Genomic DNA, 18,531 nt, shown 5'->3' with positions numbered 1-18,531 from the left:
AGATGCCAAAGCATCAAAATGCAGAGAGTAGAAAGACGTAACTAATGCGAGCAGAGGCAGAGAGGAGAGGGCCTGGGGCCTATGGCACACGATGCACTTGCCCCGATCTCCTCTCTCAACTTCCCCTCAGAGCGACTCAGCGGTCCCCACCCACCCACCGTTTCCTGACCCCACAAAGCACCTGCCACTACTGAGGCACTGTCAGCTGAAATCTCTGTTGTGAACTATTAAGAGATTCTCATTTAAGACTTACAAGAAATTACAAGGGAAGTAGAATCCATCATTTTAACCTTTATGGTATTTACTCAGTTTCATCTTTTCAAACACTCATGGTCACATTCTTTGAATAAACCAAACCTTAATAGTTCACCGTTGAACATTTAATAAAGCAGAGATCTTCACGTAAGCCAGACCACGTATTTTTAAGCATCAAGATAAGCCTAGGTGAGAAGAAAGTTTTCGTCCCTACATCGAGACCACAGATGAGCAAGGAGCTTTTCCAAGAAGAGTCGGAGTTGGAATCTTGCATAGAGCATGTATTCAGGAGCCCCGGAACACTGAAAAAGCGGATGGCCTGGTAATCTCTGTCCTTAGAAGAGTGGGCGCCCTCAGCCCTGGCTTTGTGGGTTTGTGTCCATGAGAAAGCTCATGGAAAGAGATTGCAACTCACAAAGTTGTCCTAGTTAACTGAGCTTTTAAAAATGAATTAAGATGTCACTTTTGAGATAAATGGCTTTGCTCTCACCTCCAGCACGTTAGGTATGTACTCGTATGTCAGTGAACACAGTGTCATTTCTGCCATCATCTTCGTCTCCCTGATAAAGCTGTTTTCCCTCTTTTGGGTCATCTTCGACTTTCTAGAACAAATGGGTTCTCAGAAAAGCCTCAAGCTGTGATGCCAGCCCTGACTTAAATTAGGATGTATAATTTATTCTTTTTCAAATTTGTCTTGATTCTACAATAATATCTTCCTCAAAAGGAAATAGCCAAGTGTGTGGACAGGTGTTGTGACAGAATGTCCAAGCGAGATGACTGCTGGCTGTTATCTGGACTCAAGTGACCTCACAAGTATTACAGCTGTGACTTAACAGCATTTATAGGTTATTAAGTCCGTTTAAATAGTCCACAAGGGCTCTCTGTGAACCCATCAAACTGACACAGATTTTGCAGAAGACAGGCACTGAGGAAATCAGGTGACCCAAGCTGCATTGCCTATCATCACGGTGATACGGCCCTGGGAGAGCATTCCTCTGGGATGTGCAGCAGATGGTTCTTAGGTAGTAAATTTGTCCTGTGCACCACTGATCTCAAGAGTTCTACAAAAAGAAAAAAAATCATAATAGAATTTTCAGGACTGCAAGACACCCTAGTGATCACCTAGTTTATCACCCCTTTCTCAGCCTGGGGGAAAGGGGAAAGCCATCTCTCATTATTTCCCCAAACCAAATTTGAACACTTAGTCTGAAAACTTATAAATGAAATCTCCATTTCTGGGTAGCATCCCGTTTTTCTCTCTGTCCCTTCTTTCCTTCAAACACACGATTCTACAACTGTAAGACATTCTGGAAAGACTCCATGCCGTTTTGAAAATGTTCAGCGTTTTCCAACGTGGAGGAAACTTGAGGTCCTCACCTTTGAGGGTGTCTTCCTTTGAGCTCAGTCATGGTTTGAGCTTTATCAGAGTCCTTGCCAGTTTCAGCAGGTTCCTGAGGCACAATCTGACGTCACTCGCCCCTCTTAGCTCCCCGTCTCAGGTCTGAGGTGAACTGAAATGTTGCTTTTTTGGATTACATTAAGTTGAAATTCAGGATTCATAGTTCGAAGTTGTGATTTTTTTTTTTTTGAGTTGCTTATTAAAAGAGCTTGAGACCTAGGTGTTTAGATGGAAAGTATTTGTTCTTTTGGCAAAATCTTTGTTTGACCTTTGCAAATCCCCAATTAATTCAGCTAGTCATTGACGTGGCCCTGCTGCTTCTAAAACATATGCAACGTGTGAGAATCAACTCATTGGTATTCTTGACAGAAAGCACCCTGAGGCGGACTTCAGATGCCAGCGCACCCTGATGAATAAGACAATGAGAATTAAATAACTTCTGGCCCTCCCCCTGTTGAAAGAATGAATTTTGTGTTCATTTTATAGCTTAAAAGCATTAATTATGGATCTAGTTGAGCATGCTGATTTTCTGCCTTGTCACCTGTATAGATTTGAGAACAAAAATAGCTTCATGGACATGAAGTAACAAGATTGTGGTTGTAATAACTCAGTATGAGGTCTGTTGTGGGTATTTGGATAAGAAACCCTTTTATGCTTGAACAAAACCAAAAATGTTCTCTGTTCACCTGCTTCATTGATGTATTTATTGCCCTACAGAAATTTTTTGATCTGGAAAGAGAGAATGCCTGTGTTACAAAAGAACAAAAGAATCACACCTTCCCTAAGTTAAACCGCAACAAGTACATGGTGACGGATGGCGCGGCTTATATTGGTAGGTATCAGGACTGTGGCTCCTTGGGGGATCGTGCAGGCTGGTGGTGACCCCACTGTACTCTTCTGTACCCCGTGGTAAGGAAGCCCCTGCTGGTGAGGGGTGGGCCTTGGAGGTCAGGAGACAGGAGGGTGAGGACAAAGATCTCTTCAACCCAACATCTTCTCTGTGGCTTGGTTCATATGCTGGGAGACCACGTGAGATGTCTTTCCATAAATGCTTTGCAGAAATTCCATGGTCCATTTGCCTCATTTGATAAGTGAGGAGGTAGATGGCGCATCAAAGGCCACTCCTGGCACTGGAATGAATCCAGTGCTACTTGCTACCCACAGTACCACAGCCAGCCTGTCTTGAGTAATGGGGAAGCAGACGTCATTGAAATTTGATGCCAAAGAAAAAAAGAAAGAAGAAAAAGAAATTTGATGCCAAAATGAACACTGCCCAGGCAAGAATCCTACCTCTGCCATTTTAAAAATATCTAACTTAGGACAATTTACTTAAGCTTCCTAAACCTCAGTTTTCTCATCTGTAAAATGGGACTAATAATAGTTTCTACTTCATAGAGTGAAGTTTAAATGGGATAATAGGTACAAAGCACTTTGCACAATTAAAGCCCCTGACACAGAGATGATACCTGAGTCATGTTAGCTATTGTTACTAAGGTAATAAAGCTCCAGATACAGAAACAGTATGTATTGGTAGAGTTTTTCTAATAGATCAACTCTATTCTACTTTCCCATAGTGTGCATGAGCCTAGGGTAACCCCTTTACTGGTATCATCACAGATAGAGTGGAAATTAGTATCTGTAAAATGAAGGTGCCTAAATCCCAAAACAGCAGAATGGTTATTACATTGTGCAAAGGAAGTAGCAGCCTTGGAGCAGAAAAGAAAAACGTGAATGGAATGAAGGAATATGGAATATGTATTTTTTTTTCCAAATTCAGTGAAGGGGTAAAAAATAAGACATGACATGAGTTAAACAGACAGATGTAAGGGGGAAGATTTTAGAGCAAGGTCTCGAATTCAGGGCATCCAGACCCCTCACCCCACTGCAGCCCTTCAGAAGACACTGCCATCGGCCACTGCAGAGTAACTACCTCCTGGCTCAGTGTGGAGAAGTTCTGTCTTTTCCCATTTTGAATAGTTGTGTGTCTTATTATCAGAACCAGGTATTGAAAAAATTTTTAAATGTATATCATCCCAGTTTCTCTAGAAGATGAGATTATTATTTTATTCACATTGTCCCTCTCAGTGACCCAAGATGTGATCATTTAGATTTTCTCATGTTTGTCAATGCATGGAGAGCAGAATGAAATGAGCTTCTTTAAAGCAAGTGACAAAAGCAAACTCAAATTGGTTGAGGCAAAAATGGGAACTTTTGGCTCAATATTAGGAAATAGAGGAATGGACTAAGTTTGGGGGACAGTGAAATGTAGGCACTCAAATCTGAATATTTTATCCACCGAGTTTACTTAAAGGAAATTGTGGCATGTGCCTATATCCAAATGTTCTTTATAATGAATTAAGTAAGTATATTGGAGTCAGACACACCTCTATTTGATTTCAAGCACTGACACTTACAAACTGGAGGATGGCAGAAAGTCACATAGTCTCTCTCTGAGCCTCTGCAGAGCCTCTGTTTCCTTATCTGTAAAATGGAGATAATAGCGCCCACTCTTTGGTGGTGGTATGAGGATTAAATGAGATAATATATGAAAAACTCCCAACACTGTCTCTGATCTGTCTACCAGATTTTTTTTTTTTTAGTAAATATTGATTCCTGGTTCTCTCCCTTCTTCTTTCCTTGTAATGCATTTTTAAAATAGACTATTTTAAAAACAGTTTTAGGTTCATAGTGAAATTGTGCAGAAGACACAGAGATTTCCTATATACCCCCTGTCCCTACATGCTCACAGCCTCCCCCACTACCAGCTTCCCCCACCAGAGTGGTAACATTTGTCACAATTGATGAACCTACATTGACACATCATTATCACCCAATGTCCGTAGTTTCCATTAGGCTTCACTCTTCATGTTGTACATTCTGTGGATTTGGACAAATGTGTAATGACATGTATCTGCCATTGTAGTGTCATATAGAGTAGTTTCACTGTCTTAAAAATCCTCTGTGTTCCACATATTCTTCCCTCCCCCACCCCCGGCAACCACTGATTTTGTTTTTTATTAATATCTCCATAGTATTGTGTTTTTCAAAACATATAGTTGGAATCATATAGTGTGTAGCCTATTATGATTGGCTTCTTTTACTTAGTAATAAGCATTTAATGTTCTTCCCTGTCTTTTCATGGCTTGATAGCCCATTTCTTTTTAGTGCTGAGTAATATTCCATTGTCTGAATGTACTGCAGTTTTTTTTTATCCTTTCACCTGTTGAAGGGCCTCTTAGTTGCTCAAAGTTTTGGCAATTATGACTAAAGCTGCTATAAACATCCATGTGCATATCTTTGTGTAGACATGAGTTTCAACTCCTCTAGATAAATACCACGGAACATGATTACTGAGTCATATGATAAGAGTATATTTAGTTTTGTGAGAGACTGCCAAACTCTCTTCCAAAGTGGCCATACCACTTTGCATTCCCACCAGCAATGAATGAGAGTTCCTGTTGCTCCACATCCTCCCCAGCATTTGGTGCTGTCAGTGACCGGGATTCGGCCATTCTAATAGCTGTGTGTGACACACGTGTCTCGTTGTTCTAGTTTTCATTTCCCTTTAACATACGATGTGGGGCATCTTCTCATGTGCTTATTTGCCGTCTGTATATCTTCTTTGGTGAGGTGTCTATTAAAGTCGTTTGGCCCACTTTTTAATCAGATTTTTTATTTTCTTATTGCTCAGTTTTAAGAGTTCTTTGTGTGTTGGGGATAACAGTCTTTCATCAGATTATGTCTTTTGCAAATATTTTCTCCCAGCCTGTGGCTTATCTTTTCATTCTCTGTCAGTGTCCTTCACAGAGTAGAAATCTTTAATTTTAATTAAGTCCAGGTTATCGATTATTTCTTTCATGGATCATGCTTTTGGTGTTGTGTCTAAAAAGTGATCACCAAAACCCAAGTTCATCTAGGTTTTCCCCCTTGTTATCTTCTAGGAGTTTTATAGTTGTGCATTTTACATTTAAGTCTGTGATCCATTATGAGTTACTTATTGTGAAGTGTGTAAGTTCTGTGTCTAGATTCTTTTCTTTTTGGTGGTGGTGGGGGCGGGGTGGGGTGGTATGTGGATGTCCAGTTCTCCCAGCATCATTTATTGAAAAGACTGTCTTTGCTCCATTGTATTGCCTTTGCTCTTTTGCCAAGATCAGTTGACTGTATTCATGTGGGTCTATTTCTGAGTTCCCTATTATAACACATTTTTAAATGAGTTCATTTTACACACAGCATTTTTGCAAAACATTAGTTTCCTAGAGTGAAAACATAGTTCTAGTATAAACATATTTAAAGAGCATGAAGAGGGAAAATTCACTGATAATTTAAATAATTATCAGCGTGTCCTGGAAATCTCATAAGAGTCACTCAGACACTTGCCAAGAATGCTGAATTAAGAAAAATCTACACTAGTTGCATGGAATCACAGTTCCATTAAATGTTCACAAGACTTACCGAAGAATCCCCAGACAGTATCAACTCTCTGATTTTTAATTCTCCAGAGTATATTTGAGTCAAGCTTGACAAAGTTGTCTGAAAGGTGGTTTGGTTATTTATATATTATATACCCAGTGAGTTCACCTGCACCCTCGCAAGTTGTTCCTGAGGGCAGCACTACGGCTCTCCTGGTATCTGGGGCTAAATGTGTGTTCTAGAAGCTGAAATGGCAGTCTCCAGAAGAGCTGGATAAAACTGCAATTCAACTGAAAAATTACTGAAGCATATACATGATTTTGAAGTTGAGCCCAGCCATCAGGAAGTGGAGGGTAGGAAAACAAAATCGCACTGGTGTTAGGAATGCCCTGTAGTCCTGGGAGAGTCACCTAGGGCTATGATTCCTGAGAACAAACTAATTAAAACTTTTGAGAATCAATCAAGTTTCAGGATCTAGGCTCCATCCATTGTATTGAAGGAAAAAGCTGGATTTCACAGAATGAAACTTCAAAATCTTGTCGCTTCTCTCCCCTCATCCTTCCCCCTCTCCATGCTGCCCCCAAAGTGTATTTTGTGCATGTTTCCTTCAGAGAGTGAGGTCTGCACCTGAATGGAGCAGAGATCTCAGTGTGGCCTGAGATCTCTGGAGGCTCGTGAAGTCTCGGGTGAAGAGTGCAGTTAGTTCAAAGCAAGTGCACCTTTAGGATCAGAAGTGACTTGAAACCCAAGTTAGGTGTGGGCTGCAGAGTCAGACCTCGCTATGAGCCTCCTCTGGAATTTTTTCACTTCCACCTTGGACAAATCACTTAACTTTTCCATGCTGTAATTTCCTCATCAGTACAGTGAAGTTAATATTGTCACCTCATAGGATTGCAGTGAATATTGAATGAGATAACGTAATGAGACAATGAATCACTGCCCTCGATTGAATGTGTGGCGCTTAGTCATAAGATGAAATTTTAGTGTCTTATCAAGAAGTCCTTGAAAAACTTGCAGGAACACGGGAGTCTTTGGTTTATGGAATGAAGAGGAGGTGCCGTCTCACCAGCGGGCTCCAGGGTAACTCTCAACCTGCAGGGGCTACTAATGCCCAGTTTTGAGGTTCAAGCTTCTGTTCACCTGGCACTGAGCATTTGCACAAAGATGCAGCCTCTGAGCATGGCCACATGTCTGAGAGCACACGGTCAGGAACATGGCAACAGCAAGAGGTCTCTGTGCGGAGACTCTGACCCAGTATTATAAACCATTTGGCAAGCACTTCACTAATTTCTAGCAATAAAATTCAACCAAAGTTATGTCTGTCATGAAGCCATTGACAGTGTCATTGTAGTGTTTGTGTGGGATGGGGTGGGACGGGGGAGAAATATAAAGAGAAAGAAAGAGGAGTTCTTTCTCTATGCTGATGATATTTGATTTAGGGACCTGGTATTAGGCCCTGAGGAAGAAACTTAAGAAGTAAAATGAGGAACAAGGGAACCACCTTCCGGTATTCCAGCGGGTGTCATATGGAAAAGGGAGTTGATAATGTGTGGGGGCTCCAGAGAGCAAAGGAGGGACCAAAGGATGAGAGCTTTAAAGGAACAGATATTGGCTCTCTCTACAGATGTCCCTTGTCCCAGCAGCTTCTCCCACAGATGGCTGCCTGGCTGTGGGTCAAGGATGCCCACGGACCATGGTTTCAGCATCCTTCAGCAAATATTCCTGCAGGATGCCTGAGGAGCCACAGCAGGAATGGAAAGTCAAGCTCTACGCTTACAAGCCTTGAGTTCCCTTTACCAGTTCTGAACCAAAAAGGATGGTGGTAATTTATAAATTAATTTGGTCAGTCTTGACATGGCTCAGTTTTTATTAGTGAGAATCATGCTTTGTTCATGGTATTGAAGATAATGCATGGAGTCTGGCAGACCTGGGTCGACCATTGATCAACTGTGTGAAGTTGGGCAAATTTATTCCCTTCTTTGAGCCTCAAAATCTTTGTCTGTGAAGTGGGCATAAATCCTACCAAGTACATGAGATAATGCATAGAAGTAGAAAGCACAGTGTGCTTTGTTCATGGGAGGCACTGAACTAAATGATGGCTCCTCTCCACTCTAAGTCCTGGAAGCCCCGACCTCATCCCTAACTCTTTCTCTTCATGCTCTGAGATCCTAATCATACCTTTTATCCACAAATATGTTATCTTCCCTGTGGAATGAATTTCCTAATTGATAAGCTTCTGTGCCTTTCTCGTTATTCAACAAAGTGCTTTCTTCCTGGTGCATGTAGCCAGAGTTGGAAATTCCTAGGGGCAGGGTATAGCTCAGTGGTAGAGTTCCAGCTTAGCATGCATGATGTCCTAGGTTCAATCCCCAGTACCTCCATTAGAAAAATTAAGTAAAAAAAAAAAACCTCATTTCTCCTGCCCTCGTGACAGAGTATACCTACATCTCCTGTCCTATCTCATATGCCTTGTGTTATGCTTACTGTGTCTTTCTCCTGGACTCCTGGAAGGTGGGGACTGTCATTTTCAGTTTTATATCATGACCTTAATATTGTACCTGGTAGATATTAGACACTCAATAAATATGTGTAAATGAAGGACTAAGAAAAGCAAAGAAAATAAATGCTGTACCCTTCTGAGAGCTCCTTTGCTGTGCTGCGGGAATCGTCTCCCCACTGGATACCAAAGGCAAAGGTTCACATGGGGGTTTGGGTGGTCTGCCCCTTTTATCTGTTCCCACTTTGAAGACAGCCTACAGGTGTGTTGCATAGACACGACTAACCCCTTCTGGGGCAGATCAGTTTTGTTCCTCCTGCCTCAAGTTCATATGTTGACGTCTTACTTCAATTTGGAGGCAGGGTCTTTACAGAGGTAATCGAGTTAAGTCGAGGTCGTTAGGGTGGGCTCTCATCCAGTTTGACCAGAGTCCTTATGAAAAGGGGAAATTTGGACACAGAGATGTGCGTAGAGGGAGATGACAGATGTGAAGAGACACAGGGAGGAGACGGTTATCCACAAGCAAAGGGGAGAGACCTGGAGCAGATCCCGCTCTCCAGCCCTCAGAAGAAATCAACCTGCCAACATCATGATCTTGGACCTTCAGCCGCCAGAACTGTGAGACAGTCAATTTCTGTTGATTGTGCGGTGTTCTTTGTCCTGGCAGCCCTAGCCAGCTAACACACCACCTAACACCAGCCGTCACCCCACGGAGCCTGCTGTCACAGGCTGGGCTGAGGAGCCTGATCCTGGAACTGGGAAGTGATTTGCAGCCCAAGCAAGCAGCGTTTTGTGTATTTAGTTAGAAATTGGTTCTCTTTCTTTGGTTCAGCGTTTTCTTTAATGTGAAAGCTCCTGAGCGTTATAATTAGAATCCCTCATCTGTACATATGGATTTGATGTTGTCTCTTTGAGAAGCTAGTCATTGTTCACGGGATTTTTAAGTGTGTTCCTATGTATTTTAAATGTTGCTGTATTTAGTTCGCCTTGTGAATGTCAATAAGAAATAACATTTACCAAAAAGAACATCGGAGTCCCTATTTGGAGTTTCAAGTTGAGCAAAGCTGAAGAAAATGCCAAAATAATATGCAAATATTAATATGCCATATGTAAGCCTTCTTGGAATTTTTTTTTTCAAATGAGCTGTCAACACAATTCAGTCTCCCTGTCACTGTTCCCCGGTATTTTTTTTTAATAGAATCTGCTCTATATTTCATTAAATGGAGAATATTCCCCAGTGGGTCTTAACTCTTTACCATCATTGCCTTTGTCTTTTGCAGGAAACTTTGACTGGGTAGGGAATGATTTTACGCAGAATGCCGGCACGGGCCTTGTTATCAACCAAGCAGACGTGAGGAACAGCACGAGCATCATTAAGCAACTGAAGGACGTGTTTGAGAGGGACTGGTATTCCCCCTACGCCAGAACCTTGCAGCCCACCAAGCAGCCAAACTGCTCAAGTCTCTTCAAGCTCAGACCCCCCTCAAACAAAACTGCCACCTACAATGCAAGTGGGAAGGACCCCTCGCGTGTATAGCCCGAACAAACAAACTGACAGGACACCCTGTATTTCCCATTTATATAAAAAGGACTTGAGGAGAGAAAAACAATTTAATATGTCTTTTTTAGGGAAAAAGCACACATAAAAAATATTCTCTGAACGAGCTGTACTAATCCAGTATCTTAGCGGTGTGTACATGAAATTTAAGACTTTTGTATTTGTTACTTCTGACAGAGAATGTCATTTGGGCTTGGAAGTTAGTTTTTACGTTTGCATACAAATTTTAAGACTTTGATGCCTCTTCCTTTCTAGTTTTAGAACTTTTTTCTGCTGACTCTCCTGGTCAGTTCTTAGGAAGCTTAGCATGAGGTAAGTTCTTTAACACCATTCTGAGAACTGGAGACGCAGAGACGAGAAGTGAGGGTTTTGCCCTGGAGAAGCGACTGATCAAACCAAGTACTGGTCCTTGGAAACCGTTTCCAAGACCTACACAGGCATGTGAGCACGAACAGCTGATATCTCTTGTCCGTCTTCAACACACCTGAAAAATAACCTTTTCGTCCCCTTGTGCATTTCTTTTGAATACCATAACTTTTATTTTCTATCATTTTCTCTTCTCACAAAAATATTATATAGCTTCCCTATATTCACCTAAACATTAGTTCCAAGTATGATTATATGCTTTGAATTTGTATGAATGGCTCAGAATGGATGCAAAATGTAAAAAGCAGTCTTTAACTTTCACCCCTCAACTGCATTTTTCCCTACCAAATTGATATTTTAAAACCATAGCCAGCAATATGTATCCTTTCTCTCAAGCTCAGAAAAATTATGTAGCCACCTGCTAATACCCAGCAAGCTGTGAAGTCTGCATTTATGAGAATAAAGTAGTTTTTCACATTTTTGTTTAGCTTATGGTGTTTATAAGTGGATTTTACTTTCTTTAGAATCCTTATGCTATTAAGAGTATGCCAGCAAACGTTTATAGAGTATTTAATATACCTTCTGCTATTTAATATACCAAATGCTTTTCAGAGAAATGCAATTTAAATACTGTGCTTAACATATTTTACTAAGAAACCAAAATATTGGATTATTGTTCTATGATGTCCTTGTGTGTTGTTGCTTTGTATCTATATAACGTATAACCCTATATTAATGGAGACTACGTTCAAGAGAGGCATGGCCTCTTCAGAGCCCAGAGCAGGTGCCCTTCAGGACGCCTAGTCTTAGTGGTGCTCCTGTCTCTCTCGCTGGCCTGGAACAGAGTCCTGCACTTCTTGGCCTCGGGTTTCTGTTGCTAATGTAGGGACATTAATAATCACCTACCTCGCAAAGATGTTGTCATGGTAGGAAATATTTATAACTTGTTTTGAAATCAAAAGGAACTATATAAATGCTAAGCATTACGATGTATAATCTTTTTCTCAAAATCGTTTTTATGGTATCCTGCTGTCATCAATGCCAGGTTCTCCCAGAGAATCCATGAGAGAAAACAAACCCACAGCTTCCGGTTGCAAATGTCAGTGAACACGGCGACACAGAAGCCCTGCTGGAGATCTGGATTGTCAGCATTTTGATGGAACATTTTGTTGGGTCACTTTGGCATCAGTAACAGCCACACAAAACTAGACCTCGTGCGTGGGATTCTTCCTTAGGACTGGCATATGCATGTGTTTTTAGAGCAAGAAGAAGCAATCTCTTTTTTTTTTTTTTAATTTCTAGAGACTCGATTTCTACTATGCCAGAGAGAGTGATGGAGGAACCCACAAATCTTGTCCAGTGGGTTCACTTGGTGTAGACTGGCTATTGTTGGTGGTCTAGCGATCACATAACTTCCTTTCTTGTTATTTCCAAGTATTGCTTTACTGGTATTTACTAACCAGGTAGTGCAAATGACTGGAAGGAAGCTGGCTTTTTAAGAGTAACATGTTTTTATGAACACCTGGGGGATTCTTCATGAAATTCTGCATCAGTAATGGCCAGCCCATAAGACTCTATATTTACCCTATGCTCAATCCTTGTTTGAGCAGGGGGTTATCCTGTCAGTCATCTCAATAAAGGAAAGGTAGTTTGGGTGATGATTAAAAAGAGAAAGCCAAAGAAAGTAAGCAAAGGGTAGGCGTGGCGACAGACAACCATACTCACTTTACTTACAGGCAAGGAAAAGGAATCTGGGCTGAATTTGATAAAGGGAAGAGTGCTGATTGCGTCCTTGTTCGTTCTCGAGTTGTCTCCTGGAGTGTTTGCCACAGCCATGGGACAGGTGCAGTCTTGGTATAATGGGGCCCCTTCACAGTTGCTATCGTTTGCATATAACAGAAGAGAATTTCGTCCTTTACAAAATGACCACGATCACCGTTTCCCTCTGAGCTCCATCAAAAAGGTAGCTCCAAGAACTGTGTCCCGGGACTTTCTGCCATGCACCACCGGCAGCAGAGCCCTACCTGGCCTGGCAGGCCACCTCCTCAGGGTGGTCCAGGCAGCAGCAGCCAGGCCACTGAGTCCGGGAGGCAAAGCTGGCCTTCAGCGGCAGCCAGGGAAACAGCCCTTGTGCAGAGTGTTGTAAATGCGTTCATGTCTCCTAAGAGAAAACTGAATTCTGCAGAACTTTTATTTGAATGCCTAGAAGTAGTCTCCCTCTCTCTGAGACTTTGTGTACGCGCTAAACAGACTACCAACTTCCATTTTCCCCCACCAACAAGCAACCCAGGAATTATTTCCCAAGAGGAAAAGAAGGCAAAACAGAAACACTTTAATTCTAGATTTAAGCTATGTGATGGGTGTCCATGCCAGAAATTAATGAGAAAGAGGGTGACTACTGATCTCTATTTCTTTTCCCATAAACATTCCAGGAATCATTTCCCAAGGGGAGGAAGAAGAAAAGCAAACACAGTTTGAGACTATATTTTAGGTTTCTATGCCGCTAGCATTAACCTAGTGCCTTATTGATTCTCAAGCATTGATTTTAAACAGTGATTCACTGAGAACACTTCCACTTACTGTGGATCCAGTAGGCCTTCTGATGGACCTTCCCGTTGGAACCTTGCGTATGAGTGTCCATAGGTTTATGCAGCCTGCTCTCCTCTCAAACCACACAACTTTGATCACCCTGCAAATCGAATCATTGGCGCACACTGTCAAATCACAACACTGCTGACCTCCACTGCACTGCCACTGGCCACTAGTATATCTGATCATTGAACCACACAGCTTATCAAACTACCGGAGAGGAAGTGGGACATTCTGGGTTCTAGCCATGCTCTGTAAACGCCGCACTGTGAGTACCTGAAAATGACAGCCGCGAGGCACACCGCACGTGTCCCCACTCTCTCTACAGGGCTTTGTAAAGGGAGCTTCACCGCCTTCCAAAGTCTGCTGGAACATAGAATAAACCTAAAGTCTTTAAGACGTCAAAGCAGACTCAGTAAAAAAACATTTTTTTAGAACCGAAAGGGCTGTGAGAAAGCTTTGCTTCTGCACAGCTCTGGGCATGGCCTTTCCCATTTGGGCTGTTTGTGCTGCTGTTTGTCTCAGTTCTGATTCGGTTCTTGGTGAGATGGGTGTGACCACATTTTTGTTTGGTCTTACCCCTTGAAAAACTGTGTTTTTTTTTTTTACTGCGGTTACTGGTTTGTTAAAAAGTGCCTCACTGAACCCGGGACTGAAAGCAGCTCATTTCTTGCCGGCTGATGGCTATTCTCAAGTGACGTGGATTCATTTTGAGTTTTGTTTGTTTTTAGAAATTTTTATTGAGCTAAATTCCAGGTGGAAAAAATTAAAAGACTATAAGATTTCCTTGATAAGATCAGACCCAGAGCCATCTGTCTCAGGAATGCTATCCCAGAATCTGCCTTTTTTTTTTTTTTCCATATGTATTGCCACTTGGCGTGAGTTTCTCTGTCCAAAATTCATTCCATTATTTTTAACATTTAAGAGATGTAAAAAGCTGCTTCATTCGCAATAGAACGGTTATCTTCTGTCATGAAAGATACTTTGCTATTGGTTATCAGTCCCTTATAATCAGCCCCCAATATTGTGGATGAATGTTTGATTCTTTGGCCTTGTGTGCTTGTTTTCAATGAACTGGTGTACTTTATCATAAGCCTTTTGAAGGAGAAGTTATTATCATGCCCATTTAGCCTAAGACACATTGGATAAATTAATTCACATTCAGCATTTTTCCGTTCACTGTGATTTAGCATCTTGTTGTTCTACATATCAGTAACCAAATGTTTATTATTTTTACCTTGTTAATTTAAACTGGTAGATTCTTTTTAATAGCCCTGAAGTCAACCCCAGTTCATAGCCTACCTTTCCCATTCGAGAGAATTCCCATTGTTGACTGAATTATAAGGATATGGCCTTTTATGGTGACTAGATAGGTCTGCTTCAGAAGTTTCCTGAGATTGTAAAAACCAAAATTTCTTATTTTTGACCCATTAGCAGTCTTGTACTCACAGAGTTCTAAAAATGATCGCTGATCACTTATGCTTCTTTTGGCAATTTGATGAAAAGAAATGTGAGATTTAGTAGGCTGTTAATGCATTTTTCTTTTGTTATGTTCAACTACTAAACTTCTAATTCTGTTACAAAAAGCATCTTGAACTTTTAGTGCTTCTTTATGTAAATACGATAAAGCTGTGCCTGGACACGTCTATATTATTAGCTTTCAGATCCCTAAATAAATTGGTGTTATAAAGGGCTGAATTTGAGGACATCATTAAAATTCTCAAACTTCTCACATAACCAAATGCTCAATTTTTTCAGACGTAAATATTATATGGCTTTTTCATTCTGTGAGATGAGGCATTTCTTTTCCTCCTCAGCTTAATCTCAGCAACAAACAGTCTCTCATCAATACCCAAGCTGCACTTTATGTCCTGAATGATGGAAACGCAGCTGGCCCAGCAGCCACAGTCCCACTATTTTGTATATTCACCTGAGGAAGCATCCTTGTAACAGTATTCCTGCTTCTTTTTTTTCTTTTTAAGAGTTTGTTTCCAATAGGCACTGGTTTTGAATAAATAAATGATCCCTTTTTTTAGTAAAGAAAACATTGTTGTGACCAGGCTCTACACTCTGGTCCAGGGACAGAAAAGGCCTCTGTGGATGGAGTTCAGCGGCCAATACCCTCTGTCCTTTCTAGGCTTAAATCCATAATCGGATACACCTGGTGTCTGCTCACCAAACCCATGTTGAATCTCAGGTTTACAGAAGAGTCATACGTCTCTTAAAGCTGTCATTTGAGAGTTTAGCAAAGGCTTAATAAAGCCAACTTTCAGAATCTGCAATAGCCAATAATAATTTGACTTTATCAACAGTTTCTGAATCCTACAATTTCATGGTTTTGTTTTTTCAACTGGGCTAACAGTCCAATGAGAAATAATCTTGTACCAGACGCCAGTTAAATCATGGTAAAGATGAAGAATATTTATGATTTATTTCTATTTCATATGAGGGAAAAGTCTTCCTTTTGTAAAATGGATATCTGGCTCTCAAACCCTCTCCTTTTAGCCTTAGACATGTTGAAATATTCTTTTTTTTAAACTTTTTTATTGATTTATAATCATTTTACAATGTTGTGTCAAATTCCAGTGTAGAGCACAATTTTTCAGTTATACATGAACATATATATATTCATTGTCACATTTTTTTTTCTGTGAGCTACCATAAGATCTTGTATATATTTCTCTGTGCTATACAGTATAATCTTGTTTATCTGTTCTACAATTTTGAACTCCCAGTCTATCTCTTCCCAACCCCTGCCCCCTTGGCAACCACAAGTTTGTATTCTACGTCTATGAGTCTATTTCTTGTTTTGTATTTATGCTTTGTTTTCTTTCTTTTCTTTTTTTTTTTTTTTTTAGATTCCACATATGAGCGATCTCCTATGGTATTTTTCTTTCTCTTTCTGGCTAACTTCACTTTGAATGACATCTCCAGGAACATCCCATGTTGCTGCGAATGGCATTATGTTGTCGGTTTTTATGGCTGAATAGTATTCCATTGTATAAACATACCACTTCTTCTTTATTCAGTCATCCGTTGATGGACATTTAGGCTGTTTCCATGTCTTGGCTATTGTAAATAGTGCTGCTATGAACATTGGGGTGCAGGTGTCATCCTGAAGTAGGGTTCCTTCTGGATATATGCCCAAGAGCAGGATTCCTGGGTCATATGGTAAGTCTACTCTTAGTCTTTTGAGGAATCTCCATACTGTTTTCCACAGTGGCTGCATTCCCTTATGGACTCTACTGTCTCCTATGTGTGGAAAGTTCTGAGGAATGATTGAGAAATTTTGAGCACCTCATAAGATAATAATACAGACAAACCTGGTTTCTGATTTAGAGTGTCCACACGTAGGTATAACACAGATCATGTGAGTATGACCTCAACTTCCAGGATTAAAAATATTGAAATTATATGTGACTTTCCAATATAAATGGGGGAAGAATTTCTTTAAAGACAACTCAGAAAATATGATCCAACCATATCCTTGTGGTTCAGAGCTTAACCTACAATTTCACTTACTTTTATATAAAAGGGAGATTATCTGCTTCTTTAGAAGGTGCATGGTATGCAAGGCAACATCCTCTCTCCCAAAAAAATGTTTAATTGGATACAAAAGGTTTTTTTGTCCCAAACAGGATGGTTGTATGTTATATTCGTATTTCATAGGCGGAGCTGTAGTTTTCCTGGGGTACTGGAGAGAGCACACGCATTGCTTCCTGCATTTTTCTGTCATGAGAACGTTCCATGCTGGCCACAGCTAATTATATTGGTACATTCCTGACTCAGAGAAGCTCATTTACAGGCCAGGGGGTGACTGAGGATGGTACCCACCAAACCAACCAGAGCTCTCCTTTAGGAACCCTGAATATAAGATACAGAAAGTGAGTGAGTAGCAGCAAAAGCAGCCAAAATAGACACGAGTTGTCTCTATATCAGAGAAGAGTTGTCACCCTTACTAGTAATGGCAGCTATTTCTGCAGGTACGACAGCTAGGATTCTTGTTGATTCACCATTTCTGCCCTTAGGTTACTGACGTAATGATTGACTCCTGAACAATGAGGCTGGACTTGATAGTTACTGGGTTGCCTTCTTCCTTACTTTCTTTTGTATCGACACAAATAAACTCGTATTAATTGAGATACCCTGTCTGTTCTTTGCACTCCAGGGGGGCCGACACGCTCATTAACGTTGGAGCCACCCTCATTTCTAAGTAAACAAGGAGGTAAGAGAAGCCCTGTTGTCCACCCTGTTTTGATTAGATGTAGACTCACCTTGGAAGTCTTCACGGTAAATCACCTGGACCCACTCTATACCCACTAAATATCAAATCAATTGTAACCAAATATCCTACACCCGTAAATAAGAAACATTGAGAATGGAAATGAAAAACCCACTTAGCAGGTAACTGCTCGATAGGCACAGAGATTGTCAGAGCTGGAAGATCAATTAGAACTCATGAAGCCCAAAGCCATCATTTTTTCATATGAGAATATACACTAAGTTAAGGAGAGGCAGATGTGTTACAAATTTAGAAATTGTCTTTATAGGTATATTCTGATGACTTAATAAATGCAAAAAATTGCTAATAATATGCTGAATATTTAAGGCAAGTGGGTGGTTTACAGGAATTTGTAGAAGATGGAACTGAAGCTACTCCTAAGAGGTGTGATGGAGGAAGATGGGACTTTAAGATGCCATTGTGGGGATGGGAAGAGGTGGGATAAGGTCATGGCACGTTTGACTTGGCGTCTTTCCCCCCTGGATTGGGGTAGGGGTTAGTAATACCAGAAGAAGGTCTGTGTTTCATGTGCTCTGTTTCACATGTACCCACTGTGGGCACTCCCTCAAAAGGGAAAAGAATGCCATAAAAACGACCACTTAATTTAGGGGTTGAAAACAACATTTCTTTTTTTTGACGTTTGTCAGTTAGCCAACAGTTTGTAGTTGTTTATAGGAAAAGGACGTATAAGATAGATCATTTAAGTCTAAGGTCCGCTGACAGTCAAGTCTTGCCAAATTGTCACTGTGTTCATGTAATCAGGGCCTAATTCTGTTGTGCCACAGTGTGATGCTCAGCTGTGTGTGTCGGTTTGGCTAGGTCAGCATCCCCAGCTACTCAATAAAACATTAACCTAGGAGTTGTCTGAAGGTATTTTGTGGAGGTGATTAAAATATGTCATGATTTTTCTCTAAGTAAGGAAAATTATTGTAGATACTTTGTGTGGGCTTCATTCATTCAGTGGACATCCTCAAGAGCAGAACTGAAGCTTTCCTGAAGGGGAAGAAATTTCACCTGTGATCTGTAGCATCCACTGTTGCCCGAGTTACAGTCTGCCCTTCCTGCCCCGTGGATTTCAGACTTGCTTAACCAACCACCACGTGTTTGTGTGTGTGTATGTGTATCCTACTTGTTCTTTCTCTGTGCTAGAACCCTGACTGAGTAACACCGTAATA

The 18,531-nt window shown here is 40.9% G+C and overlaps 1 protein-coding gene across 3 annotated transcripts in view; it reads left to right on the top strand.

Annotated features, from left to right (window-relative positions):
- Nucleotides 1-10,963, top strand: part of PLD5 (phospholipase D family member 5) — a 221,847-nt gene extending 210,884 nt beyond the window's left edge. For all 3 annotated transcript variants that reach the window (XM_072948246.1, XM_006198799.4, XM_031690058.2), the window contains 2 exons: nucleotides 2,372-2,486; nucleotides 9,842-10,963. In XM_072948246.1, coding sequence (XP_072804347.1) covers nucleotides 2,372-2,486; nucleotides 9,842-10,098 — 372 coding nt within the window. In that variant the 3' untranslated portion in view covers nucleotides 10,099-10,963. The remainder of the gene's footprint in view (nucleotides 1-2,371; nucleotides 2,487-9,841) is intronic.
- Nucleotides 10,964-18,531: the final 7,568 nt, after the last annotated feature.

Source organism: Vicugna pacos, chromosome 23, assembly GCF_048564905.1.
Source record: "Vicugna pacos chromosome 23, VicPac4, whole genome shotgun sequence".
Taxonomy (NCBI): domain Eukaryota; kingdom Metazoa; phylum Chordata; class Mammalia; order Artiodactyla; family Camelidae; genus Vicugna; species Vicugna pacos.
Note: the sequence above shows the minus strand (reverse complement) of the source record. Positions and strands in the feature narration are given on the sequence as shown.